A 27,087-nucleotide genomic window follows, 5' to 3' on the forward strand; every position below is an offset into this window, starting at 1 on the left:
AGGAGCAAAAGAGCAGAGCTAAAAGTCAGCAAAGAACGATGAAGAGAGGCAGATCCAGCACACATCAAGCAAGGACGGGGAGAAAATCAGCAGAGGACAGGACAGGACGGGACGGGACGGGACACGACAGGACGGGACAGGACAGGATACGACACGACACGACACGATAGGTGGGGAGGAGAGGGGATAAGAGAAGAGGAGAGGAGAGGAGAGGAGAGGAGAGGAGAAGATTTATAGGCGGGAGAGGACACGAAAGGGGGAGGGGGAGGGTGGCTCAGGAACGAGTGAAAGTGCAGAGGGTGGAGCGATATTTGTTGTACGACGAAAGGAGCAACAAGGGGTGTGTTTGAGGTAATTTGTACGGGTAGTCAGAAATGCAGCAAAGTGGGTTTGTGGGTGGGGGTAGAGTCCGCAAGCGTTGCATGTTGCTGGGAATCAAACTTGAACCGTTGCGAGTTGCTAGGAAGGTTTTGCTTAGGGGGTAGGGGTATCGTTTTTTTTACCTTGTCATATTTCTGGTTGAGCCTAGCAAGCAGGGGGTCAAAACCTGGTAAAGAGGAGGGGGTGGGTGGGGGTAATGTAGTTCCACAGGGGTGGGGGTGGATGGATGCGAGCTAGGTGGGTGCGGGTGGATTTCGGGATGTCGTAGAGGGGGGGAGGAGAGGAGGGAGGAGTAGCGAGTGAGAAGAGAGGAGTGAAAGTGTGGATGCTTGCTTCTGATGATGATCTGTGAACAGATGCTGGAGAAGAAGCGCAGAGGACCCAAGGAAGCAATGCACGCACACTGATAAGGCTAGTCCTTAACTCAGAGCAACTAGACCCATGCCGTCGATTCTCTTCCTGTTTTCTCAAGTAAATTCCTCGGATGACGCAAAAATCACAGTGGAAGGGGACACGATCGACGTAAAGAATAAATCTTTCGTGCTTTATAGGCTGAAGGGCAAAGGACTCTTGCAAAGTTTGGCAGAAGTATTGATGAAATACTACAATTGTTCTGTCAGTTTTCATGACGGTACTCAGAGTAGAGAATTCCAGCTTTCCCTGCCGAAAAAAGTTGATTTAAATATCTGTATTGTTCGGGGGGCATCGGAGTTTGCTTCTTCCAATGGCTTGTCTCATGCATTTTGCTCTTGGTGTTCTCAAAATCTGATGAGCAATGATATCAAGCTAGTTCGCCAAAAACTGGAATTGGTGTTTGACACAGACAGGAACTGTTCTGTAGTCGTGCTGGAGGGATCTAAAGGTAATGTGACTGGCCCAATACGTTTCTGTGACGTGCTCACGTCGGATGAATTTTCATCACAAGTCATCTGTGACATTTTCAATCGTCCGGAGATGTCTTTGTCCCGATCCATTGCACTTTTCTCGGCGAAACTGAGAAGTCTGATAGCCTGGACACCACTTCACGCAGTTTTTCATCAGCACATAGTTCATGACTTTAGCTCTTGCATGAGCAAGGCTGAGCGCAAATCAATCATCGACTCTATTTCACCTACTCAATTGGATACAGTGTTTGACACCCTCAGGCTCCCTCAATATGTGAGAATTTTCCTGGCCTTCACTTCGTCCTACTTCTCATCAGCATTTGATAGCGAACTTGAAAAACTTGTTTTGACAGACTGCCCTGATTCTTTCAATGGTGATCAAGACTTCGCCCTGCTGGCGGTGATGATAGATTCTTACATGCTGTTGGCTCAGAAAAGGACCTTCAGAGAAACAATTCGGCATGTCAAGGTCGCGGGATCATTTTCAGTCGCTGCACTCGCAACGGTACTGAATGTGAGAGATCAACCTACTGGACGACTTGAGGTGATGCTGACTCCGAGAGTAGATTTTAACTCGGTACAACTCCAATCAGTCAATTCGTTTCTGACTTCTTTTTCTGGAACACGTTCACATTCAAGAATTCTTTCAACGTTTGTCTCAATATTGAATAGATGTTGTGCGCAAATGATCCTAACGACTGGACCCTCAGACGCATGGAGCATTTTCAATCCAATACTTTCCGTCAATCAAATCATTGAAAATACAATCAAAGCAAGAAACAAAACAAGACTGATAGATGTCATTGGTGAGCTGCAAACCTTGAGTACCAAAGACAAGAATTTCCTCAATAACAACATTAATGGCGTCTCAAATGCTATGGTAAGGATGAGCAAGTGCGAAATCGAACGTAGATACTTGAGGTCGTTTCTTAGGAACATGCAAGTTGCAAAGCTAGAAAGGAACTTCGAAGAGTTTAATTTTGTTCACTTCTGTGACCAAGAGCACTTCTGTCAATTGATCAAGCAAAATGACTGGCTTCTGAATGCAGATGAAGCATTTATTGATTGGCCCTTGCTGCTCTCACAACAGTCTGAAAATCAAAAATTGTTCGCTCTCCACTACATCGAGAACTGGCTGGCAAACAAGCTGCCAGAAGTCACTCGATTCTTGCAATCACTGAGCAACTTGCGATATTCTCCATGGACTAAAACTGAAACGAAGATTGATCAATTTGCGATAAGCCCTGAATTGTACCTGACATTTCAAGAACTTTATGATTATTGTGTTTGTAATGTCAAACTATCGGATGCCAGGGGAGCATTGGGCGATTTGAATGTGATTTTTCTGCTCCGAAACCATCAGCTCTGGTCTTCAAAGTTGGTTTCAGCAATATTAAAGTCTCGTCCCCTAGAGCACCTGAGTACCGATCTCAGAAACGAGCGCATTTCTATACCGATAACTTTCATACGATTCTTGACCACAGAAACAGAGGCCGATGCGAAATCGAACAATACAAACTTTGGCGCATGGTATGGTGAAAAGCTGCGAATGAAACAGACGGCAAAGAGTTTTGAGATTTTTCTGCCGCCGAAGGATGTTGCCGAGCAGACGAAAGCGAGCACCGCATTCCGGGATTGGTTGAAACGAACTGTCAGTCATGTGGAGACAGAAGCAACAAAAAACCATTTCAAACTTCTTCAAGACAGACTTAGATCTGCACAGCTGATGACCTTTCCTGAATGCTACATTTCTGCCGACAATAATGCAATAGAAGCCATTGATTTTCAGAAGGCTGTCAACATCTTTCGTGACAAAGTTTCAGATTCCGAGCTGTTCAATTCATGCGCAAGGAAACTGTTGAGTACCTGTGAGGCAAATGGAACTTTCCAAGCAATCTATAAAGCAAGAGAGCTAGCTGTGCAAATGCTTCTTGAGACGATCAGGGGAGAAAAACATCACAAAGATGTCAAATCAAGAACTTCCAGTCAGGTGAACAAAAGCAAAGAGATTGAAGCCCTTGAATGCCTGCTGCCCCAAAATGCTTGTCGCGAGAGTGATCGAAAGGAACTCCTCTCGGTCTATTATGAGTTTGTTCACTCTGATCCAGCAGTCATCTTCAACTACTCCAAGAACATGATTTTCTTCTTCAAAGATGTGCTCAAATCAAACATCCCTCCTCGACTTCAAAGCTTTGTCACCCAGTATGAAGGGATTGACTTAAAAAAGCTTACCATGCTTGGTGAAAAATTGAAATGGGACGATCATGACTTGATTTGCAACGCAATTCTCCATCCTCAGGTGGGAACCTTTCGTCACATGCTCGTACAATTTCGGGATGACATTCTTGATAAGACGGCAGAGCATTGCTGGCCACAGATAGATTCTTTGTCACAGCTTGCCCCAATCTTGTCATTCCTCGGAGAAGTTTGTCCGACAAGAGATTCGTTAGAAAGAAAGTTGAAAAACTTGAGAGTTATGATCATTGCCAACAGAAACTTAGCTCGACCCGTCGCTTTGCTTGATTCTCTATCGCACACGGTATACGAGATGTGCAATGCGTCGCAGCCAGACGCAGCACTAGCGGCTGTGTGCAAGATATTGAAATCTCAGATCTTGATCAATGTGGCAGAGGCAAACCTCTCGATGAATCAGCTGGTTCAGTTGTTTCAGTTGGTCGATTCTCCAGACTTGATTGCAAGGAAGAATTTCAGAATCCTACGACAGAGCAAGTTTGTGATCGACATGGAAAGACTTGCGTCCTTTGCCAGTGAGCCTTTTGATGAGGGCCAAGCAGGCTTGGTTGTTTCTCTAGAGACTGGAGATAGCGACAGCAAATTTCGCCTACTGGGAGGTCGCGTGTGGACTAGGATAGTCGGGCAAGACATGTTTGCTTTGTTCACTGAGGTGATAGTTCAGATCAACTCGGAGAAAGAATTGAACCCATCGGTTGAGGACCCAGAACTGGACAAAATGATTGTCAGCATCGAAGAAATGCAAGCCCGTGCCCATGAGGTTTTGAAACTTGCGAATGTATTCCTTGAATATTTCAAACTTGGCTGGAGCTACAAATCAAGTGGAAAGATAGATTTCAACTGCGTCCAACCCGAGCAGTATAGATTGGGTGCGCTAAAGATTATGCGAGAGAAGAGACCTGAGGACGAGATCTCGTCAAAGAACTTCATCTCGAGTGAGAGCAGAAACCTCAGAGACATCTACCTCCGAGCCCGCGACCGCTTCCCTTGGACGTCATTCTGTTTTCGTAGAGACGTGATGACCATGAAAGACACTCCTTGGGTCAAACTTGTCAACGGCATAGCATCGACCTATCCGGACGAATCTTGCGATGCTCCTCCTGCACCCACTCAACTGGAAGGTGAATTGTTTCACTGGCTGACCTCAAAGAGCAAAGCTAGCCTTGGGTCCGTGGAGTCAAAAGCAAAGTTCGAGGGCTTTCCCTTGGATGCAATTCGCTCCGGGAGTCGTATCTGGTTGGCAACAAGCGTGAACGATGACATGATGACTGTAACGCTGTCGATGCTCCAGCTGTTGGCAGTCAACTACCCCCTGGAAACCTCCCTCCTCCCATGCGACTGCTCGGTCACTCACGAAAGTTTTCAAGGCCTAATTTGGAGGATTGAAGCAGCGTCTGAGCTGGTAGATAGAGATGCAGAATACTTTGAAGTTGCTCGCGTTCTCCTATGCCAAGGCGGAGTTGTTATCCACAGGCCTGAGACATTAAAGCACACCATCCAAGATCTGCTGGTTTCAGCGCTGCTCAGGTACATGACTTGTTGTTCACGATCGTCGAGGGTCTACCCGGTCATCGCCTTGATTCTTCCTGAGGGCAGCAGTCGCTTTCAAACGATTCTCAGGTCCATGGTGGAAGTGAGGATGGTGAACACGTCAGAGTTGATAGCCATGCAAGAGGAGTCGATGGTCACTTGCACCAACGTGAAGTCAGTGGTGGTGATGCCGACTGTCAACTCAGCCCTAGGACGACGACCAGACGATCATCTTGTCCCTAGCGACACGTTCAGAGTGCAGCTATCCCATGAGATGACCATCCAGGACCTCGTGCGAGTCATCAAGCAGAGATCTGACGACGACAAGCCGATCTCTCTTGACTTTGGAAGCAGCTTCGCATCCTTTGCGAATGGATCTTTATCTGGAGTCATCATCTCATACTTCTTGTGGGGGGTGGTAGGGCAGCTTCACTTGCAGCCGATAGTACTTCGACATGCCACCTCCTTGTACGCAGAGATAGTTTGCGATGACAGCAGCTCCCTCAAAAGGAGGTTCCCGATCCTCAAGCTTGTGCCTCCGCAACGGATTTCGGTCATTTCACCTTTCGTGATCAATTTGGATGATAGCGTTTCAAATTTGAGTCCAAGTTTTCATCAGCTTGTTCAGTCATGCACTCACCGCCCAGTGTATGATCGAGATGTTATGAGAGCCATGCAGGCGTTGTTTGAAGTCAACTCAGATGCTGGCAGCCCCAACAAACAACCATTGCCCTTCGTCTACACTCCTCTTGCCCTGACCATCATCAGCAAAATAGCCTTGCAGGTCAAACAGGCCTTCCAGGCTGAAGCGACAGGAACCTTTCCTGTCTTGCTCAGCGGTGACACAGGAACCGGCAAGACATACCTCTTGTACAAGTTCCTGGAGCTTCTCATGGGGAGTGGTGTGCTGGAAAACCTGAGTGACACAGTTTCAATCTACACCCTTTCAGCAAGATTCAAAACCCGAGAGATTGAAGAACTTGGGCTGGAAATTAAGAAGGAAGCGTTCAACAAGAGTGCAGGAAAGTCCAAGAGACGGGAAGTGCCGATGGTGATCCTAGACGAAGTCACGAGCAGCCCAGCCCAAGAAGCCATCAAGCGCCTCATGGCAAACCGAGAGATCAAGAACGGAGTGTCGAACCTCACTCGGATCAAGCACAATGACCTCATCCTGCTGGGTACCTGCAACCCTGACCCGGTGCGAGACGACGTCTTCTCCCTCTCCCAGGAGATGGAAACAGTCAAGATCGACGTACAGAACCTTGACGCAGGTGTCAGGAGAAAGTTCATCGAAGAGCGACTGCAAGACAGAGAGTACGGGCTAAAGTTGCCGAATGCTGAAACCTTTAGGAAGGCAGTGGTGCTGATAGAAACTTCCTTCATGGCAGATGAACAGAACGCCTCCTTCATAGGCTGCGTCTCTTTGCGCGATGCTGTCCGGTGCATCTCGCTGGCTAAGAAAGCTCTCTACCACTGGCCCGATTCCTGCGGCAAGTCAATCTTTGAAATGCTCTCGCTCAGCGACCTGACGGTAGATGACGAGCTGAGGGCGCTGGGACTGTCTTGCTACATCTGCTTTGGAATTCGAACCATCCCCCGAGCCGCCTTCTTTGAGCGGGTGGAAGCCAAGACCGGCATCGAACTGGAGCATATCATCTGCACATTTCAAGACTCGATATTGAACGAGCTTGCTATCCCATCCAATGTAGTCAAGACGCAAGCGCTCAAGGAGAACCTGACAGTATCTGTGATATGCCTGGCCCTTAGACACCCGCTCCTCTTGCTCGGCTGCGACGGCACATCCAAGACGCTCTCCTTGAACATGGCGATCTCTCAGATGCAGGGCAAGTTCTCCAAGTCGACTTTCCTTCAGGGGATATCGAGGATGCAGAGTTTCAACATTCAGCTATCGGAGGCGACCAGCGCCTCTCACATAGCCAAGATCAAGAGCACGGTCCTCGACTGGGAGAAGAAGTCCAAGTTGTCAGTGCCCTGCATCTTCATGGAGGAGCTGAGCATGGCGAAGATGGGATCCAGCGGGCCCCTCCGGGCGCTGCACGACGTGCTTGACGCGCATCAAGACACGGCAGGAGCTCAGGCAAGACATGAGATAGGGTCTGGGTCGAACCCCTTTGCCTTCGTTGCCACGAGCAACTACAAACCTGGCACCAACCAGATCCCCATCGGTCGAGCTCTTGCGAACAGGATGATCGTCTTGGCTCACCCTGACCCATCACTAGAGGACCTGAAGTCCCTGGCTGTCCGGGTGGGGATGAACGAGTCCAGCTCCAGCTCCAGCTCCAGCTCCAGCTCTGGGGATCTCAACTCCAACGACGACGAGAGAGTGAAAGAGATCATCGAAAACGCCATCGACCGTCTCTCTGTGCTGGTTCCGCACTCTGTTTCTGTTCGCTCCCTCCTCAGCTTCGCGCGATGTTTGGGGATGCAGCTCTCCAGGGGCAACGACGAGCTCGAGTCCTGCTTGCTCGCGGCCACTTGCCACCTGCAGAAGATCAACCCAGAGGAGACGAGCAAGGTCCTGCGAGCGGTCATGGGGAATGAGCGATACGAGCTTCCTAGCCTTGCCTCCGTGTTGGAGAGTTTGGCAGGCCTCAACGGCACGAAACGGCCGATCATGTTCCTTTATCAGTCAGTGGGTGACATCTACACAATCATTCGGCACGTGAGGCAGGCGATACAGAAGCAGATGAAACGATCGCAAGAGGACAGGACCCAGAAGGTGGTTGGTATATGCCCATGTAGCTCAAACAAGAGCACTGAAGGGATGCCATCGTCGGAGAAAGACTCACTGCTGCCAGAGAGACTGTACGCTCTGCTCAATCTCAAGTCGAGCGTTGAAGCTGGTGGGACCACGTTCTTGCTGAACCCGGAGCCGATGCTGCAAGGCATGCACGCGCTGCTGAATGACTTTGAGCAGAGCCATTCGACCCTGCAGATCAACGAGTGCAACGAGAACGTGTCCATCAACCCGACCTCTCACATCATCCTCCTCGTCCACTGGGAGTCTTCGCTCAGTTTCCACAGCGCCCTCCTGTCTCGCACTGCGATCGTGAACCTCGAGATGTTCGGAAGGTCGGGGAGGCGCGTGTGGGACAGCCCCTACTCGAGGATCCTGGACTTGTACGCAAAGCAACGAGGGCTCATGGATGCAGGACAAATGGACAAAGAAATCGAACTGCTGGAGGAGTTAGAGACGCCTTTGGATAGCTTCATTCGCTCCATCGTGACTGGTGAGGGTCAGTACTATCAGCAAACTAGAGCAAAGCTCACGTTTATCTTCGTTGACAACATCTTGCCTTGTTTCGTCTGTCGCAACAGTAACATCCTAGCTGTGGACGGGGCTCGACACGACACCCAGTCCTCACTGCTGGAGGCCATACAGAACGGCGTCAAGTCCTTGGCAAACGACCTAACAGAGCATGTGTGCCTGATGATTGATCTCTCGTCCTCGGACTCTAAGAACGCCATCGAAGTTCTTGCGCTCTTGGGTTTCTCAGGTTTCACATTTCGCGTGTCTGCCAAGCCCTCGCTCTCGCAGCAGTTCATGAAACTCAGCGCGAAAGAGAGCAAGAGAGTCGTCGTCATCCTCAACTCCTGCCTCGCGCGGTCCTTCTCTTGCGGAAGATGCTCAGCATGGAAGGAGCCCAACGCGCCGATGCTGGAGCACATCATGAAGCACTACTTCATTCGAAACATCTCCATCCCATACCCTGACTGGCCATCCATCTCCGACATTGCAAAAGATCCTTCTACCTTGTTTCTGAAGTTTGTCGCAACGGTGCATGACAGGATAACAGAGACGCATGCGATGCCCAAGACTCCCAACAAGGCAGAGTTGCTCCTTGAACTGTGTAAGACCCTCGCAACGAGCTTGGTAGGGGAGGACGACCTGAAGAACCTCCTCTTTTGTCCTTACCAAGACCTCGTGAACCTCACTGAGCTTCGTCCTCTCCAAGAGATCCAAGAGAGTCGCCTTCAGACCTTCAGCAAGGTAGTGCAGGAAGTCAGGAGGACGAGAAGCGCTCTGTCGCTCAGGTCAAGTCTAGTCGAGCGATGCTTGCAGCTTAGCGAGGTCGTGGCAGCCAAGATAGTCTCCAAGGTGTCAAAGGCCTGCCTGTTCCCTGACAAACAGAGGTTGTCGTATATCCGCGCCGTCTTGTCTTCTCAAGTGTTCCCTTGGCAACGAGATCTGATCCGCGCCAGCATGGGAGGAAGAGCGATGCTGTCTGTCGCAAGCCCCTTCCTTGTGCCGACCTCTCCGTCCGTTCAGTTCCTCCCCTTCGTCGCCGACATGCTCGAAGTTGTGCTGAGAGGAGAAGTAGGATACATGGAAGGCCACCTGGACGTTGAGACGATCCGGGGGCGTATACAGCTGTCCTTCCCTTCGCTGCTGGGGTTGGAGCTGGGCGAGATCTTCCCTGACTTCATCCGAGAGGTTATCTTGTACGTGGCGAGGAAGCACAACCTCGGCAGCAAGGGATGGCGGGACTCCTTGTCTTGTCAGTGGCTGGAAGCTGCATCCCAAGGGGATCTAGCTCGGGCCATGTGGGTTTTGATCAATTTCGAGTCATGGATAGCAGCAGGAACACTCTTCTGCTGCCCCCCCGACCCGCACAGCAACTCGGGCAGGCGGCAAGAGGACGGTAAGGAGGACCGTTACTTGCTCGTTGAAAGTCTTGTGCGGAAGATTGTTGAAATGATGAGACAGTCAAATCAGCAGCGAGATGGGAACATGATCAGGTTTCACGCCATCTTGCCTCGACTCATCAAGTTTGCGATCGAGAACTTGCTGAGCAGTAGCCGAAAGTGTCACAGTGACGCAAACTTGTCCTCCTTGTATCAAGTGACTCTTCTCTGGCAATTAAAACAGATGAGCGACGGCTCTACTGTCAAAGCTGCGTTCCATCAATCGTGCGAGGTGATCTTTGACAAGAAACTTGACAACTACCTCAACGGCTTTGAGACCAACACACTGCAACTGCTGTCGAGCGTCTTTCTCAGGTGTCACGAGATTAAAGATCTGCCGGATAAATCAATCGCTCGGGTTGTCAACAAGCTGGGAGTAGAGCACGGAGGCCCGTCGTTCCTGGCGTCATGTGCTAGGATCAAGAACTCCGACATCCAGGTCTTTCTCAGCTACCTGGACTTGAGCTTTCAGAGGTCCAAGGTACATCAGGTCCATGAAGTTGCTCGCCGAGAGGAGACGAGGGTGGTTGCGAGAGGACTCCGCTACTTCTTCCAAGCGACAGGTTGGAGTGTCGACGCTCTGGTCTACTTCATAATTGAGAACCGACATGCTGCCGCTTCTCCCTGGGCTGCCATGTACCTTGCGCTGAGCTCCATCCTCATACCCAGTCTCGTCCAGGACGAGAGTTTCTTGTCGCAGATCAAGGGAGAGCAGGCGACCGCGGCCGTCCAATGGAAGCAGCTGTTTGCCCCGAGCTACAGCCTCCCGGTCAAGAACTTTCTCATCCGCTGCCTCGTCTCAAGGTTTGACGAGCGTGGGATGTATCGGCTCAAGGACTTGCCGTCTGCCGTGGGCGAATGGGCCCGGCCGTACGTGAAGAAGTTCCTGTCTGAAAGCTTCCAGGAGCTCAGCGTGCTGCCCGACTTCATGGAGCATCTGGAGCACGCGGAGACAGACTCCCCCTGGCTCTATGCCCTGACTAGGAGCTGCTGCTCTCTTAGGAGGACCCCAGCAGAAAGCCTGACGGGAGAGCAGACCTCCATGCTCGACGCCATGAGGAGCTCTCTCGAGGCGGACATGGACTTCTGCTCCGCTGCTGCCGCGCTGTGGTGCGCGATCCTGGTGATCGTCCATGACGGCACAGTGCTGACGAGCGCAAGCTTCACGCAGGAGCAGAACCTGAGCAGCCTGTGCCTCCCTGCTGCTCCTGACGGCAACCTGGAGACCATCCAGAAGTACAAGGAGATGATAGGCGTCACCTCCATCAACCGCTGCCCCTGCGGTTACGTCTACGGCATCGGAAACTGCGGCAGGCCCGACCACCAGGGACGCTGCCCGGAGTGCGGGCAGGCGCTGGGAGGAAACAATCACCAGTGGGCGAACAACGTCAGCCACACGCTCACCGGCATCGCTGACGATACAGTGCGAGGGGTTGAGACGTCCTGGTGCTTCGCTGGCCCGAGCTACACTGAGCGGGGCCTCCATCCGATGGAGTACAGGCTGCTGTCTGTGTTGCTGCTGATCCCTCTTGCTGTGTGGAGTCCAAGGAGGGGGGAGAGGAGGGAGCAGCTGGCCAAGCACTGGGCAGAGCTCAGGGCTGCCTGCGGGCTGAGCAGCGACACGGAGACGCAACTGTTTGTCATCGGGGTGATGAAACGAGCAACGATGATGAACCGCTCCGACTTCGCGTTCACCGGGCGGAGCTTCCACGACAAGAACGACCGCCAGGCGCACGAGAAAGCCTTTAGCGAAACATTCCAACGCGTGATGGGCGGGGAGACATGTCAGGTGGTGATAGCAGAGGCTTCAAGACTCATCCAGAGCAAAGTTGAGGAGCAGTCTCCCTTCATAGAGCTGCGCGACTCCCGCATCCTTGCCATGGACCAGGAGCAGGCCAGCCGATGCTTCGCTCCTCAGGTGCTGCAAGTCGTGACGACTCGGTGGGAGGAGGAAGGAGACGAGAGGCTGATGAGCATCCGGCTGGCGGTGACGCGAGAGCCAGACAGCTTCCCGGTGCTCGCGCGATGTCTCTTTGACCGCAACTCCAGCGACGTATCGGAGGAGCACGCTCAACGGCTCGACCTCGACCTCAACCGCAAACTCTCTTGCTTCCCCAGCCTCGCCAAAGGCCTCTGGAGGGTCGGGGCAGCCGCTGCAGGCATGCAGGACCCGCCTCTCGCCAAGAATGCTCTCGAGTTCATTGAGTCTTGGATAGGAGACGCGGATGAGCTCCAACAGTTCAAGCTCAGCTGGGAGGTCTGCCGGTTCGGGCATCGCATCGGATGTCAGATCGTGTCCGACGTGGGCGACCTCTCTGCCCTACAAGTGCGAGACCTGCTGTGGGTGGCGGATAGTCCAGCTGAGGTCGGGCTGTCGCGGACTGAGCTGCTGCTGCAAACTCTCACCGACGCGCACAACCAGCAAGTCGAGCTGCTGTCACGAGGCGACTCGAGTGAGCCCGGGGAGGGTCGAGGCTTCGACGTCTCCCTGTCGACCTGGGAGACGGTCGAGCGTCTCCCCACGTTCCTCATCCCCTGGGACGAGGCAAGGTCCGTGATCGAGAAGTTCTGCAGAGAATGTCCCAACGCGCACGTGGATGCGTCATCCCTTGAGTCGATCGCCCACCAGTGGATCTCGCAGCGAGTCTCCTTCCTCCGCCTCCTCCTCAATGGATGGCCCAGGTTGCAGGTGCTGGACGAGAGCAGCGGGCAAGTGGCGGTAAGCTCGCAGGTTCGGTTCCTACCTGGGGAGGTGCATCGGCACATCCAGGGGTGGATGAAGGAGTATGGCCTCAGGAGAGATGTCGTCGTCGCCAGCGTCCGCCTCCTTGACCGCATGGCCCAGCTCTTCGGGAGCTCCTCCGTCTCGGGGGAGGCGCCGCTGGTCCGGGACAGCCTAAAGAGCATGAAGCTCGAGAGCGATGTCCCTGCGCTGCTTGGGAGCATCCTGGAGGCAGGAGCCGGGCTGAAGCTGAAGTTCAAGCACTTGAAGGCGCTGCAGGAGTGCCTACTGGATCAGCTGGACTACCGGCAGGAGGAAGCTCTTGCGGGGGAGTACAGGCACAAGTACGAGGGAGAGGAGCTGAGGGAGGTGGTGAAGGGGCTGGAGGCTGACGTCATCAAGTACGCGTTCGACAAGTCGGTTGCACTGTGTGAGATGGTGAGCCGGAACCTCTACAGCCACACGGACCCCATCCAACTCTACCTCCCTTACGCCCAGCTGCCCTATGAGGAGGACGACAGCGTCGAGCTGGAGACAGGTTTCTCCTTCATCTTCTCCCAGCCCGTTCAGCTCAGGCACCTGTACGGCCTCACCTGCGCCCTCCGCGAGGCTTACAATGAACTTCGTTGAAGGGGGGAGAGAGGAAGAGGTTGGAGGAAGGAGTGAGGAGAAAGGAGGAGGCCGGCTAGAAAGTATGTTAGTTCAGTATCATCCTTTCACTCCTGCCTTCAACGTTTGCCGAGAAGTAAACATGGTCGTTGGGCCCCACTCCCTGCTCTATCTTCCTTCAACCCGTTCCATCCACCTCCCCCCCCCCCCCCCCCTGTGCTCCCTTCCTGCCGACCTACAAGTCCCAGTCTCACTCTTCCCACCATGCAGCAGGTCCGCTCGGCTGGTTGGACGTGCAGGTTGTGTCTTTACTCGCGACATCTCATACATGGGGAAGAGCAACTTAAATTAACATTGAAAACTTCCAGGAGGCAGAAGATCTCAGGAGAGCAGAGGGGAAGAAAAAATATCAAACTCAACAACTAGACAACAACGAGGATGTCTTGACAGGCCATCTGACGTGCAACCGTCAAGAACCGCAAGCAAGCAACTTATCTCACCTTCACTTCTTGTTCTTGAGCAGCACCGAGTCCGAGTTGTTCTTGAGCAGCATCGAGTCCTGCTTCACCTCTCGGAACCTTAGCTTCGCCTCTGTGGCCTGATCCACTGAGATCAGCGCCGTCATGCTCCCCTTGCTTCTGTCGCGCTTCAGCACAGCCTTGACGACATGCATCTTCCTCTTTTCCCTGAACTTGTTGAACTGCTCGTCTGCATCGTCTTGATCCACAGGGCTCGGCTCGCTCGTTGGCTGCGTCGACGGCGTTGAAGGGTTGGAAGCCGTCGAGGCCTTGGTACTTGCCGGCTCGACGGCAGGTGAGGGAGGGACATTGTTGTTCACTCCTCTCCTGTTGATGAAAGGATGGCGGCGGAGAGTCCGCGCATACGGACGCTCCTTGGGATCCCTGATGAAGCACCTGGACACGAAGTCCCTGGCAGATTCTGAGAGCTCAGCGGGGATCGGAGGAGGCTCGCTAGATGCTGTGATGTGGAACAGAGCTGCGATGTGGTTGCTGAACTCGCTGAACGGAGGGTTCCCCGTCGCCATCTGCAGGACGGTACAGCCAACGCTCCATATGTCTGACTTTTTGGAGTATCTCTGCTCCATGATCACCTCAGGGGACATGAAGACAGGAGTTCCCTTGAAGGAGAGGTTGGCGGCGGAGTCAGCGCTCTGCAGATACCTTGAGGCACCGAAGTCCGCTAGCTTGCAAACCCCGCGGTTGTCCACAAGGATGTTCTGCCCCTTGATGTCTCTATGGATGATCCCTTTGTCATGGAGGTACGTCAGCCCCTCCAGCACCTCTCTGGTGTACTTGCGGATGACTGATTCATCCAGCTTTCCGAAACGGCTGACAAGCTCGGCAACCGAGCCTCCTGGCATGTGCTCGAGGAAGATGGAGAGCTCGTTGGTGATGTTGTTTCTCTCAGTCCCCAGGTATTTCACAATGTTAGGGTGGTTGAGGGTACCCAGCAGGGCGATCTCAGCTTCTAGCTGGAGAACGTCCTCGGCATCCTGCTTGTCTTTCTGCAGAAACATAACCTGCTTGACCACAAAGATTTCTCCCGAGTCCAGGTTCATCCCCAGGTACACCTTCCCGAAGGATCCGGATCCTATCAGGTTTCCTCTCTGCCATCTCTTGATGTCACCAAGAATACGGATGTCACTGTCGGTATTGTCCATCTTCATGATGTCCGCCAACGACATCTCGTTCTCCTCCTGCTCAACATCTGGGTTCTCTTCCAGCACATCCGGCGCTTCGCTGGTCTCGAACACGATCTCATGAGATGCAGCTGATGCAAGGATGTTGGAAGTGAAGGCGGCAACTCCAGGCGACTCCGGAGTCTTTGGGGCAGGAGTAGCCGCGATGGGAGACGTCAAGTTCAAGCCCGACAGACTGACTTCGGGCTGAAGAGCCGGAGGTTTCGACTTCCTCGCCTTGTCTGTGGATCCACCATGATTGGATTCTGTGGATGGAACCCTCGAGACCTGTGGCGATCCATCCTTGCGGTTAGGAGAGCTCGCATGGTTTGCACCTTGATGATTGTGATGGTGATGGTGGTTGCTGTGGGTCTGAGGGTTGTGACTTGTCCCTTGCTGCCGCTTGACCTGCTGCTGTGCCACGTCATGATGGCGGGAGTGGTTTTGACCTGCTCTCCCAGGCGCATCATAATGGCTGCCATCAACTGAGGTCTTGCGACCACTGCGGCTAAGAATTCCTCCCATGGTAGGGGATAAACGAGGCTACAGAGGGGGGGGAGAGTTTTCACTTGTGGCAGACGAGGAGGGTTCACAAGAGTTCCCCTCCATGAGGTCCGGCACGTGCGAGCATACTCTCATACCATCAGAGAAGTCTCGGGGTCTTCTCTCATCTCAAGCCCTCCCGCACTCCCACCAACACCCGTGGCAACATCCACCAGGCCTTCGCTAGAAATCCCACTAGTCTGCGATGCCACCTTCGCCTCGGGAACAATTCTGGTCGTGTTCTGCCGTACGAAATGTCATGCTGTTTGAAAAATGCCTACCAAACTCTATATACAAGAACGGTGCTTGCCGCCTACCGTTCGGACCTCTCACCCTCTGAATAATGCAGTAGTCGCTCGCTCTTGCTGCCTCCACCTTGCCTCGTTCTGATCCTCGTGACTGGTATATTATTCTCACATTATCTCACACCACTTCCTCTTCCATCTTGAAGAAGGTTTGTTCAGCCTTCTAAAATCCACTACCCAGCTCTGTTCTACGCCGTGTTAAAATGAAAAACATCTTCAACTATTTTACTAGCTTAGCAGGTCCTTTGCTAATCTTCTCTCAGGCACATTCTGTTTCCTGACTCCAATCTTCATGCATCATCCTTCCCCTTCCTCTGCTACCTCTCGTTCTCTTCGCTTACTCCCTCCTTCCTCTCCTCTCTCCCATTCGATGCTTCTGACATCCCAGCATACCTTTCCAGCCCCCCCCACCCCCCGTTTCCAGTTATTAGAGACCTATATCCAACCCTACATTTCAAAGACTACCCCTTGTTAGTCGATTCTGTGCACACCCTACCCCCTACCTAATTTCGACATCCTGCTATCAAGCTCTCACGATCTTTCTATTCATGTATTAGTCCTAAAGACTATACCTATTACCATGACTGTCTGGAGCCCAACATACCAACACCAGTTGTGCACCCACCCCTGGTCGAAAGACATGGGCCCTAGTTAAAGGAAGGTCCCCTCCCTAAAAGATAAACCGGAGGGCTCTCACCCCCACCCCCCCCCCCCCTCCCAGCCATGCAGACATCTGGGTGCCCCGTCGTGTACCCAGGAACAATAAGGGAAAACCACCCCTAATTTGTGCTCTGTTAGAGCAAAACTACCACCCCCTCCCACCTCTCAGCTCCGTGCGCAAAAAGTAAGGAACCCTACCCCTACCCCTACCCCTACCCCTACCCCTACACATACTTTCATGGTGGAATGAGAGTACGGGGGTGGGTCGAGTGGTTATCTCACAGTTAAGGGGGTTGTAGAGTCATCAAAAATCTTCGAAAAGTACTGGGAAAGTCACCGGTAGGGTCCTCTCTTTACCACCCCTACCTTACTCACGTCCCCGCCTTTCAAAAAATCGTTTTACACACCCCACCTAAGATCACCACCCCAGATACCTCTGAATGACATAGGGGCCTAGCCAAGCGAGGGGGGTAGTCCCTTCCGTTGTCGGTTGAGGAATATCGATAACGGTCATAGTAACGTTCGCAACTCTCACTGCAATTGTGAAAGCCTCTTTACCCGTACTTTATACCTTGCAAATCACCGGTGCCAAGAAAAAAAAATCAGTACCCTAGATTTAAGGGCTTAAGACCCCCCCCTTTTCCATCGATCTTGGGGTCGCCCACACAGTCCAGTACCCCACCCTGTCCCGAGGTCAAATCCTACCAAAGTTTCTCCGGACCACCCCCTGGGTTGCAGACTATCATCACCCCCTCGAGAGCATAACGAACGAAGGGTACATTGCTTTTCATCCCTGAAGGGGCAGTCAGCCCCTTATCTTTCACATATTGTTTGAAATATTACTCTAATTTTTGAAGTTTGAGGAGTAATTTCTTCAAATAACATGTTGTAGTTGAGTAAAATGTTGTTGCGCAAATACCTCCAAATTGCAGCAACAAGTCGGAGGGTGGAGAAGGTGTCAAGGAGACACTCCAATAAAGGGTGGGTTATACCAAAATAATGATTTAGTTTCAATATTTGTGAGAAATAAAGGCACTCAAAGAACAAATTTTCAAATAATTTCATGAAATAGAGGATTCTCTCTTTTAGCAGAAAACCTCTGGGGGTAGGTAGTGATGGTTTGAGGTCTGGGGAGGGTACAGGCGGGGGAGAGGAGAGGCTTGCACAAAGTATGGCAAGGCTGAAGGCGGGAAGTAGGCTGAGAGGAGAGTTCCAGAATTCAAGTATGAAGATTAGTATGAAAATCCAAGGGAAATGGCCGATGCTTCATCCAGTAGGGTGGTTGCGTAGATCGAGGTTGAAGGAAACAGAGCTTTTTGACATTGCTCGGCTTGCTAGTTGGAGCTTGAGTGTGATTTTTGGACTACTGTGTCCAGAGCAAACAGGCATAAGATGTCAGGATCAAATAACACATAATGGCAAAGGAAATTTGTTTATGGAGAACACTCCGCAAGAAATAGAAATAAGAATCGATGAAATGTCGGCGATGGATGATCTGTTGTTATCGCTTCAGTCATTTGCGTTGCATAGTTCTAGAGCGCAGACTAGCCCCCCGTCCTCCCCCACTGGAGGGGGCACAATTCCCTCAGCAATATACAGCGTGCAACTATCGCTTGTTCTGATGTCAGCAAAGTTGGTGAGGAGCAGTCCATGCAGTTCAGATCGTAGTGGAAGGAAGGACCAAGCATTTGAATCATTGCGATAGTTCCTGTAGGGTCTGAATACGGATCTTTCAAGTAACATGTTTACCATCACTGTTTTTGATAGAGATGATGTTGAGAGAAGCAGATATCATTTCATTTGAGCTTGAAAATCGAATATGCCGTGCTCTAGACGTCGTTTTGACGCTGTTTGATTGTAGATGGTGAAGGCGCACAAGTCAAAGTTCAGGGAAGAGTTCCCGCTTGGTAAGTACTTTAAAACACTTGTCGCTGCAATCTCTTACTGTTATCTACGATCAGAGAGGAGGAAGGCTGAAGCGTCGCGCATGCGAGAGAAGTACCCCGACAGGATTCCGGTGATTGTCGAGAAGGCTGCCGGCGGGGACCTTCCGGACATCGACAAGAAGAAATACCTGGTGCCTACCGATCTCACTGTTGGTCAATTCGTGCATGTCATCAGAAAGCGCATCAAGCTTGCTCCTGAAAAGGCTATCTTCATCTTTGTAAACAATGTCTTGCCACCTACTGCGGCATTGATGTCAACTATTTACGAAGAACAGAAGGATGAAGACGGTAAGTTCAAGCCGTTGATTCATCTGAATTTCGACTGATGAGTTTTACAGGATTTTTGTATATTACCTACAATGGCGAAAGTGTGTTTGGAGCTTAAGCAGGTCTTTCAAAACTGTCCACTCGAAGCAAACAAGCTTGAAATTGTAGTATGCATGGATTGTACCAATCAAAATTAAGAAAAGATAGGAAAAAACAGAGATATTAGGCAGAGGGAGATCTCTTCGAAGCAATGAATAAACGAGATAAGACGTGATAGGACATGGCGGTCTGCAAGGATTGCTGAAAACTTCAGACAGAACTGCTTCTGTCCGATTGAAGCTCTTCTTGAAAATGAGGCTTGAGAAGCTCCCAACGAGGCCTGCATGGTGGTAGTCAGCGTCAAAACTTCCAACAACCTGTCATACCCTGGTAACTTTGTCATGCCGAGGAAGTATGTTCCCTCTGGAATGCCCTTGAGTGGATTGTGGTCTAGATCCAACACCTGCATGCTGCTCCGTTAGGGAAGCGCCTCTTGATAGAAGATTCCTCACGATGAGGTTGTCAAGTTTGCTGATCTCAGGTGGCACATAAGTTATCTTGTTGTGGTTCAGGTACCTGCTGCAGGGGTTAGCAAAGACGCTCGATCGCATAGCTCAAGGACAGTCTCTGGAGTGTTGGCATTTTGGTGACGTCCTCCGGGAACTTGGTGATGTCATTGTCTCCCAGCCACAGGATCTGTAGCTGTTTGCAAAGCCCTTCCGACAAGTTCCTGGACGAGTTTTGATCCAGCAAACCATTCTCAATGTGAGTAGCTTACCTGCACAACAACGAGCATCCAGGATCTCCGATGCGATTTCGAAAAAGATTCAATTCCCTCATCTTCGGGAGGTTGGAGAGGGCCTTGGAGATGTGCTTTATCCCCTGATACCCGATCCCATTCTTCCAAAGGTACAGCTCTCGTAGTGTGTCTCTGCATTTACCCTTGGCCAAACCTTCGTTGAGCACGAGACATCCAGAATCTTGCAAGTTGAGCTGTATCATCCGTCATGACGCAATCATATATAGGAGCGTAATGAACAGAGACAGTGTAAGTAATACTCAGGCAGGTTCAACTGAAACTACTAAAATGTAGTGACAGCGACAGCAGCAGTGACATTTAGAGTGACAGAATGGGACACACACATACATAGGAAGCATCGAAGACGGACAGACGGAGGTTCTGCAGTCCGTGTATGGCCTCCTCCAGCGTCTTTGGCCGTCTTTCCGCCATGTTCTCGCGTCAACGGAACGGAAGCAAGGCACCCTTCAGCTGCCCTGGAAGTCTAGAAATCAAAGGGTAATTAGCTTTGTATAGGACCACCTAACTTACTAACTTCGGCTGAGGCTGACCCGGTAAGTTACGGAACAGTTCGGAACCGATCGGACCGACACTGCCGCGACCGTTCAACAGTGAACCGGGGCCAGCCTGGCACTGAGGGCCGGCGCCGGGCGCGGCCCGCCGGGCCCAGGACGCCCCGGGCCCGCGGCCGGCCAGTGGCAACTTGGCAAGCGAGTCACCGACTGACTCGGCCGGCATGTGCGCGCGGCGGCGCAGGCGCTGCTGGACTCCCATCAAGCCTTGAAGTTCGGTGGCGCCCCCGTGCCCGGGCCGCCGAACTTGCCATGATGGGAGTCCCGGAGTCCATGCTGGCCCGGCCCGGCGGGCCGGGGCGCCACCGTGACGGTGCCCGGGCCGCCAGACTCTGGCAAGTTAACTCAGTTAGCTGACAGTGCCAGTTTGTTGGACTCGTACTGAGTACTATGATAAGGCGGGCTGGACGGGAGTCCTGAGGCTCCGGGTGAGTGACTCGTGATGGATCGCCGCGGGCCACTTGAAACGGACTCCCGAAGTTTGGCCGTAACTGGTGTCAGTTGCCGTTTACGGGCTGAAGACCGGCGAGTTTAATGCACAAACGGCCAACTTTCTGGATGCCGCAAGTTGGGTTTCACCTCCTAGCATACAGTCTATCTCTCATGTGCTCCTCAATTCTGGTTTCATGTGCCGCTGACTCAAAGGCTCGGTCGGTCTTGCGCCTTGAGCAAAACTTGACTGTCTTGTCACGTCACGTGCCGCTGTGCAATCAAGCGGTGGCATGCTCGATATGACGGTGATGTCTGCCATTACTTTGGCATGATCCAGCGCTGCCGTTTCCTTATTCGCCCGGTACTGCGGCCTGCTGCCCCGCCGCTCAGTGGCGCACACGGTGACGGCGGCGCCGGGCGGCGGCCCGGGGCCGGCTGAACCCGGACGGTCGGCCCGGCCCGCGGCCCCGGTTTCCCGGGCCCGGCCCGCCGAAGGATGTCGAGGTGAAGATGCCGCAATGGGCGGAAAGAGGCATAGGGACGTCGCTTGCCGCGTAGCATGCTCTGATCTCTTCCTCCCCTCCCCTCCTCACTGTGCGTCTCCTCGGCATCTCTGAGCTCTTCCTCATTGCTTCTGCTCACATAGGGAGTCGAGGCGTCAAGCTTGACTGGACACCCATCATAACTTTTCTTCTCCTGCGCCGCCCCGCCCTCCAAACCCTTCTTCTCCCCCGATGTGAACTGTGAGCGAGTGATACAGATTAAGGATTCCAAGTCACTCACTGCTCCCTAACACGATGTCGGATATGTCGATTCCTCCCCCCCCTCCTGGGATCCGCCCTACGACCCCTATTCCCGTCTCCCACCAGAAGCTTCTGCTCCGTGCTCGCACCACCAATTCGCGGTCATTCAATCTCGACAGCATGCCGGAATCGCCTCCAGAAGAGAGCAGGAGCTACAGCAACCACAGCTTCGCCTCCTTCATGACTTCACTGAGCAGCTTTGAAAGCGCCTGTACTTGGCAGAATGCAAAGCTCAAACTCGCCGACGAGCCAGGCTTGGTTGCGGTCAGCCAGTCACCTGACGGCAAGAGGCTGGCGGCAGGAGGAGGCAACGTGCTGTCGATCCTGGATATGAGTGAGCTCACCCGCCGTGGAGGAAACATGAAGGTCATTCAGAACATCCTTGCCAAGAGCAGGATGGAGACTCAAAGGTCAGCTCGTCACAAGTCTGCTGGTAACGTCCAGGACTTGCGCTGGCATCCTGCATCGCAACAGTTTATCGCGTCCGCTGCATCCAACGGCTCGATCCTCCTCTGGGACATAACCACCAATGGCAACGTGGTGTGGGAAGGGAAAGACCACACCAGGACTGTGTGGAGGCTTGCGTGGTGCCAACCGAGCGGTAATGAGTACCTGCTATGCAGCGGCTCTCTCGATGGGACGATCAGATTGTGGGACCGTCGGGGCAGCTGCCACAGCTGCATCTCCATCAGCAAGCACAACCAGCAGGAGGCCGTGAGGGACCTCAGAGTTTGCGGGGCCGACCCTTGGAAGCTAGCAGCTGGGCTGGAATGTGGAAACGAGGGAGCGATCGTCGTTTGGGACCTGCGTGCTCCCCAGCAGAAGCCTCTTTTCCGCGTGAAGGAAGAGACGGCAGTTCATGCGGTTGACTGGCACCCCGAGCACTCGTCGATCCTTGCGACTGGGCGAGCATCGAGAGCGCATGCTGCCGGTTGCCTGAAAGTCTGGGACATGAAGGAGGCAGGAGATGGGACGGAGGCGCTTCCTATTGCCAAGATCATCACCCCAGACGGCGTGTCCAACATCATGTGGAGGCCAACCTACCGCACTCACGTCGCCACCACCTACATGAGCAGGCTCGCTAACGTACACGTGTGGGACCTGCCGAGTTTCTGGACGCCTCTAGCGAGCCTGTGCGGTCATACGAAGCCCGTCACAGACATGGTGTGGCAAGATGCGCATGTGTTCTCGCAGCCAAACCAGCTGTCGGACGACTGCTGCTGGATATTCTCCTGCTCCAAGGACGGCACAGTACAGCGCCAGCACCTGCAGAACGGCTACCTTCCCTTCCGCCATATGCGCAACTCCACCTTCTCTGCCGACTGCTACGGCGATGTCTACAGCTCTTACTCCAAGGTCAATCGTGACACTTCTCAGCTCACCGAGAAGACGCCCAACGCCCGTCAGATGGCGAAGTCCGGCAGCTTCCTCCATGTCTTCCCCTCCCTGCCAAAGGGCAAGCCAGCAAGGAAAGCCGGAGGCCCCCTCAGTCGGGCCAGCAGCGGGGGCTCCATAGCAGGAGCGGGAGCAGGAGCAGGAGACAGCGAGGTGGTAGTGATGAGGAAACTAGCATCCCGGTACGCTGTCGGGGGAGGAACATGGAAAGAGCTGTGCCGCACGAACAACCGAGCATGCCTGGATCTCGGGCTGACACACACGGCAGCAAGCTGGAGCTTCTTGTCGAAACTGTCTGAAGGGTCGGAGGTCCAGGGAGAGAGACATGGAGGGGGGTCAAGCTCGAGGCCAGAGATCAACTGCCCGCCTTCTATCTCCTTCTCCTCCACCCCAGACCTTGTTGATCCCCTCTTGGGCGACATGATGCGGAATGCGTGCCTGTGCGGCGACGTTGTCACGTGCGCTACGATGGCTCTCGTGCTCGGCAGGTGAACATCCTGTGGGGTTGAAAGGAGTGGAGGGGCCAGGGGAGACACTTGACGGGAGGAAGGAGGTAGAGAAGAGGTGATCGAGGAGACTTGAGCATGATAGGGGAGGGAGGAGCGTGTATGTGTCTTGTGCAAAGCATGGTATTGGCATAGAGCTGAGCAGAGACGAGTCAAAGAGGGCAGATGTGATTCCCTAGAAGGGGAGCCATAGGAGCGGGAGTTTGGGGTGGGTGGGGCAATGAAATGTTTCCGCAGGTCCAGTCTGGAGAGGATAGGAGTAACGAAGCTCGAGTTCGTCTCATGGCTGAACGGCTACCTCGACTTGCTCTTCAAGCTTCGACTCTACAGTATCGCCGCTGTGGTTATGAAGAGCTGCGGAGGAAGCGGCGAGGGACTTGACGAGTCGGACGCCATCGTGCAGATTGCACAGAGGAACATGCGCAACACCAGCGTGCGGGTCAAATTCGGCAGCTGGAGGACCAAGAAGGATGCCAAGAAGACTGCTGCCGCTCAGCTGAGGGATGATCAGGGAGTGAGCAGGGAAGGAGCGCTGGTTCCCCCGGGGTAAGGAAAAACTCACCCTCCTCCTCCTCACTTGCTGTAACGCTCGTGCACACTGCAGCAGCCCCAAGAGCCCTAGCAGGATGCTCCCTCCTCTCCCCTCCAACGACTCCTTCCGCCTAGCCGCTGCGAGGGGACGGCATACACCGCTCCCTCAGCGAGCTGCGACTCTCCGAGCAGGCAGCGGGAGTCGCGAGGGCGCCGATTTCTCAAGCTCGGGGGACAACCTTGCGGGAGAGGACAGACCCTGGTTCGCCTGCTCCGGCTGCGATGTACGATGAAAGACTCGTTGACACTGTTCTTTCTCTGCACGCTTCCCCTCCTCGTCCCATTCCGAGGGCTCCTGCTCCTGCTCCTGCTCCTGCTCCTGCTCCTGCTCCTGCTCCTGCTCCTGCTCCTGCACCTGCTCCTGCTCCTGCTCCTGCTCCATCTCCTGCTCCTGCTCCTGCTCCTGCCCCTTCTCTTGGTCCTGCTCCATCTCCTGCCCCTGCTTCTACCCCTAACCTACTACTCCACCTATCTCAACAGTCATCTTCAGCGTGTCCCTTTCATCTACCTTCCTATCTCATCGTTGCTGCTGTCTCACTGTCCTCAGGTCAAAGTCAAGGGCGACACTCCCAACTGCAGCAACTGCGGGCACTCCGCAATCCGATGTGCAATCTGCAGGGTGAGACGACGAACGAACGAGTTCCTGTCCTCTTCCACCCTCCTTCTCTCTCCACCTGCTAGCCTCTCCTCTTCCCTTCTTTCCTCAGCCCTCTCCTCCTCCGTTTCCCTTGTGTTCTCCTCCTTCTCTGTCCCCACTCCCTCCTTCCCCCGATCTACTGTGTTTCCTTCTGGATGCCTCTTGCCTCCTCCCTCTACCCTACCTACCCTCTCCATCTTCTCTCCTTCCTATCTCCCTGACCGCTGCTGTCTCGTCCAGTTGTCTGTTCATGGCGCCTTCATGTGGTGCCAGGGCTGCGGGCATGGCGGTCACATGCAACACATGTACAAGGTGTGAGAGTACCCTGCTGCTGCTGCTGCTGCCCTTGCACCTTCTTGTCTAATGCCCCTGCTTCCCTTCCCTCCTCCTCTCTCACGCCTTCTGTTCCAGTGGTTTCAACGGCACCCGTACTGCCCTGCAGGATGCGGGCACAAGTGCCTCCCGTCATCGGAGAGCCGATGAGTGTAAACTAGTGACAGCGGCAAACAAAATAAGCAAACTCAATTCAACTTGCCTTCTCCTTCTCCTTCTCCTTCTCCTTCTCCTTCTCTTTCTCCTCCTCCTTCAAAGCTTCCTCCGCAGCCTCTACCGTACTACTAGTAACAGTGACTTCTTGCTGTCGCCGAAGTTCGATTCATTGATGCCATAGTAGTCTCAAGACATCCTGCCCCCGGTCACACAGAACGGCTGTCGGACCGTCCGTGGCAGTCGGCCGCTGCCGCCAAGTTCCGAAACCCGGCACTGCCGTATGACCCGATCAACCCGGTTGGACATCCCGAAGTTCAACGGCCACTGATACAGGCGCCCCCCCGGGCCCGGCGGGCTCCCCCGGGCCCACGGCCCCGGGCCCCGGCGGACCGTACCGTCCGAGTGGCCGGGCCCGGGGCGAGTCCCCGACAAAGTGACCTAGGATGATGGGCGACCTGAAGTTTGGGAAGCGATCCTCAGAGCGATCCTGTTCTGCTGCAGGTTCTGCTGCAGGTTCTGCTGCCTGTTCTGATCCTGTTGCTGTCCTGTTGTCCTGCTAGCAGTAGGAGGAGGGAGAGCAAGAGGAGGAGAGGAGAGGAAGTGAAGAAGGAGAAGAGAGGAGGAGAGGAGAGGAGAGGAAGAGAAGAGGGAGAAGTGAGGAGGAGAGGGTAGGAAGAGAAGAGGGAGAAGAGAGGAGGAGAGGGTAGGAGAGGAAGAGAAGAGGGAGAAGAGAGGAGGAGTGAAGAGGAGATGAAGAGGGAGAAGAGAGGAGGAGAGGGTAGGAGACGGGAGGGAACGAAAGAGAGAGAGGAGGAGCAAGCTCGTGCAGCGGCAATGTAAGGAGGTGGGGCGGGGGCGATTAGAGCGTTGAAGTGATCAGAGCAAACATCGACAGTTTGCGGAGACCACAAAGGAGGACGAGAAGGAGGAGGACGAGAAGGAGGACGAGGAGGACGAGGACGAGGACGAGGAGTGACATGGATACTTGAGGCGAGTCAATCATCGACCATGGCAAGGCTCAGGGCCTCTTGCTCTCTCCTTCTCTGTCTCATGCTTGTGGCGCCTCCACTCGCCGCTACAGATGAGGTGGACACGGCAGGGGAGGAAGGGACGGGGTTCGATGAGTTCGAGTACATCGAGACCCCCGACCTCGTTGACAGCAAGAGCGTCGGTGCTGCTTTTCTGCATGAGGATCCTGAGCCGATTGATACCAGCAACATGAGCATCTCCTTCATACATCCCCCTCCTGGCTACACGTTCACAAAGGACCCGTACGTTGAGGTAGGAGGGAGCGGCATACCGCAGGGATACAGCGGCATGCTCTACTTTGGCAGCGGAAATCCCTTTCCTCTCTCCCTGCAAGAGCTCCCCCTCAACGTAGTGATCAGCGACCTGGCCCCTGGGAACTATTCCCTCACCGTCATCATCCTCAACCACGAGCGACAGCCCACGGAGGTGCGAGCAGAGACCAACTTTGAGTTCCTCCCCCCCAACGTGGACGTGAAGAAGACGAGGAGCTCGGGGAAGTTCGACGCCAAGGTCTTCGAGATGTCTCAGAGGTTTCACCTTGCCGAGGTTGTGTCCTCCGGTTCTGAGGACGACAACCCCTTCCTGGACGCGTTCAGGTCGTACGCTAAGGGCAACGTCGACTGTGTTAGGTGCGAGGAGGATGAGATTCATGTCTCGGACGAGATCTATGCTCAAGTAGCCGTTAAGCTCTTCTCGAGAAGCAGCAGGGACATCGAGCAGGCCGTGGACATAGCCTACCACTGCGCCGAGATGGACAACTACAACTGCCTCTTCCTCGCCCTCGTCTTCGATAACATGCACCAGCGACTCGGGCTCTTGGGGCACGACGACGATAAGTTCCCCGTGCTCGAAAAGTGTGCCAAGGCAAGGAACCCGCTGTGCCAGCTCGCCCTCGGGTACCGCTACAGGAAGGGGATCAGCGTCCCCGAGAGCTGCGACCTGGCAGCCATGTACTACCGGCTAGCAGGAGACGTGTCTGTCATGTTCAGCCAGGAAGATGCAGGAAACGCTCCTCTGCACAACGTTCGTCTGCTCGAGTACACTGCTGTGTCTGCAGAGCAGGAGAAGGCTCAGGTCGAGGAGCTGCGGGTGGTGCAGGCGGAGCAGGGGAATGCAGATGCTGCTGCAGCCGTTGCGATCGACCGTTACTTCGGGACGAGCTACACTGGGTCCGGGAACAATGAGGAGGATAAGAAGTCAGCAGCTCAGTTGTTCCAGCAGGTGATGATGGAGAAGATGCTGCTGCTGCTGGTGGTGGTTGTGGTTGTGGTTGTGGCTATGAATGTGGT

The 27,087-nt window shown here is 53.7% G+C and overlaps 7 protein-coding genes across 7 annotated transcripts; 4 read left to right on the plus strand and 3 right to left on the minus strand.

Annotated features, from left to right (window-relative positions):
* Positions 1 to 2,991: 2,991 nt before the first annotated feature.
* GUITHDRAFT_113541 (hypothetical protein) lies at positions 2,992 to 13,107 on the plus strand (the record flags this gene model as incomplete). The annotated part of the gene is made up of 2 exons (XM_005827221.1): positions 2,992 to 12,474; positions 12,526 to 13,107. The coding sequence occupies 2 exons, from the start codon at positions 2,992 to 2,994 to the stop codon at positions 13,105 to 13,107; spliced, it is 10,065 nt and encodes a 3,354-aa protein (XP_005827278.1).
* An 832-nt stretch (positions 13,108 to 13,939) lies between these two features.
* GUITHDRAFT_47402 (hypothetical protein) lies at positions 13,940 to 14,722 on the minus strand (the record flags this gene model as incomplete). The annotated part of the gene is made up of 1 exon (XM_005827222.1): positions 13,940 to 14,722. A coding segment is annotated over one exon (783 nt), but the record flags the coding sequence as incomplete, so codon positions are not given.
* Positions 14,723 to 14,839: 117 nt separating this feature from the next.
* On the minus strand, positions 14,840 to 15,572 carry GUITHDRAFT_154150 (hypothetical protein; the record flags this gene model as incomplete). The annotated part of the gene is made up of 1 exon (XM_005827223.1): positions 14,840 to 15,572. A coding segment is annotated over exon 1 (446 nt), but the record flags the coding sequence as incomplete, so codon positions are not given.
* Positions 15,573 to 18,150: 2,578 nt separating this feature from the next.
* Positions 18,151 to 18,780, plus strand: GUITHDRAFT_96348 (hypothetical protein). Its single transcript, XM_005827224.1, has 3 exons — positions 18,151 to 18,200; positions 18,255 to 18,527; positions 18,578 to 18,780. Exons 1-3 carry the CDS (start codon positions 18,155 to 18,157, stop codon positions 18,622 to 18,624), a joined length of 366 nt encoding a protein of 121 aa, XP_005827281.1. The 5' UTR covers positions 18,151 to 18,154; the 3' UTR covers positions 18,625 to 18,780.
* Positions 18,781 to 18,815: 35 nt separating this feature from the next.
* On the minus strand, positions 18,816 to 19,776 carry GUITHDRAFT_113544 (hypothetical protein; the record flags this gene model as incomplete). The annotated part of the gene is made up of 6 exons (XM_005827225.1): positions 18,816 to 18,885; positions 18,932 to 19,008; positions 19,058 to 19,121; positions 19,168 to 19,275; positions 19,324 to 19,538; positions 19,693 to 19,776. The coding sequence occupies 6 exons, from the start codon at positions 19,774 to 19,776 to the stop codon at positions 18,816 to 18,818; spliced, it is 618 nt and encodes a 205-aa protein (XP_005827282.1).
* A 1,369-nt stretch (positions 19,777 to 21,145) lies between these two features.
* Positions 21,146 to 24,763, plus strand: GUITHDRAFT_142806 (hypothetical protein; the record flags this gene model as incomplete). Its single annotated transcript, XM_005827226.1, has 6 exons — positions 21,146 to 23,034; positions 23,290 to 23,598; positions 23,657 to 23,867; positions 24,191 to 24,262; positions 24,521 to 24,592; positions 24,692 to 24,763. 6 exons carry the CDS (start codon positions 21,146 to 21,148, stop codon positions 24,761 to 24,763), a joined length of 2,625 nt encoding a protein of 874 aa, XP_005827283.1.
* A 1,014-nt stretch (positions 24,764 to 25,777) lies between these two features.
* On the plus strand, positions 25,778 to 27,023 carry GUITHDRAFT_142807 (hypothetical protein; the record flags this gene model as incomplete). Its single annotated transcript, XM_005827227.1, has 2 exons — positions 25,778 to 26,994; positions 27,020 to 27,023. 2 exons carry the CDS (start codon positions 25,778 to 25,780, stop codon positions 27,021 to 27,023), a joined length of 1,221 nt encoding a protein of 406 aa, XP_005827284.1.
* Between the last annotated feature and the right edge of the window lie 64 nt (positions 27,024 to 27,087).

This window comes from Guillardia theta, assembly GCF_000315625.1.
Source record: "Guillardia theta CCMP2712 unplaced genomic scaffold GUITHscaffold_68, whole genome shotgun sequence".
NCBI lineage: Eukaryota > Cryptophyceae > Pyrenomonadales > Geminigeraceae > Guillardia > Guillardia theta.

Coding starts and splice junctions, on each gene's coding strand:
- GUITHDRAFT_96348 (XM_005827224.1), top strand. CDS start 18,155: ATGGTGAAGGCGCACAAGTCAAAGTTCAGGGAAGAGTTCCCGCTTG. Junction 18,201..18,254: donor CAGGGAAGAGTTCCCGCTTG/GTAAGTACTTTA, acceptor ATCTACGATCAG/AGAGGAGGAAGGCTGAAGCG. Junction 18,528..18,577: donor AGAACAGAAGGATGAAGACG/GTAAGTTCAAGC, acceptor TGAGTTTTACAG/GATTTTTGTATATTACCTAC.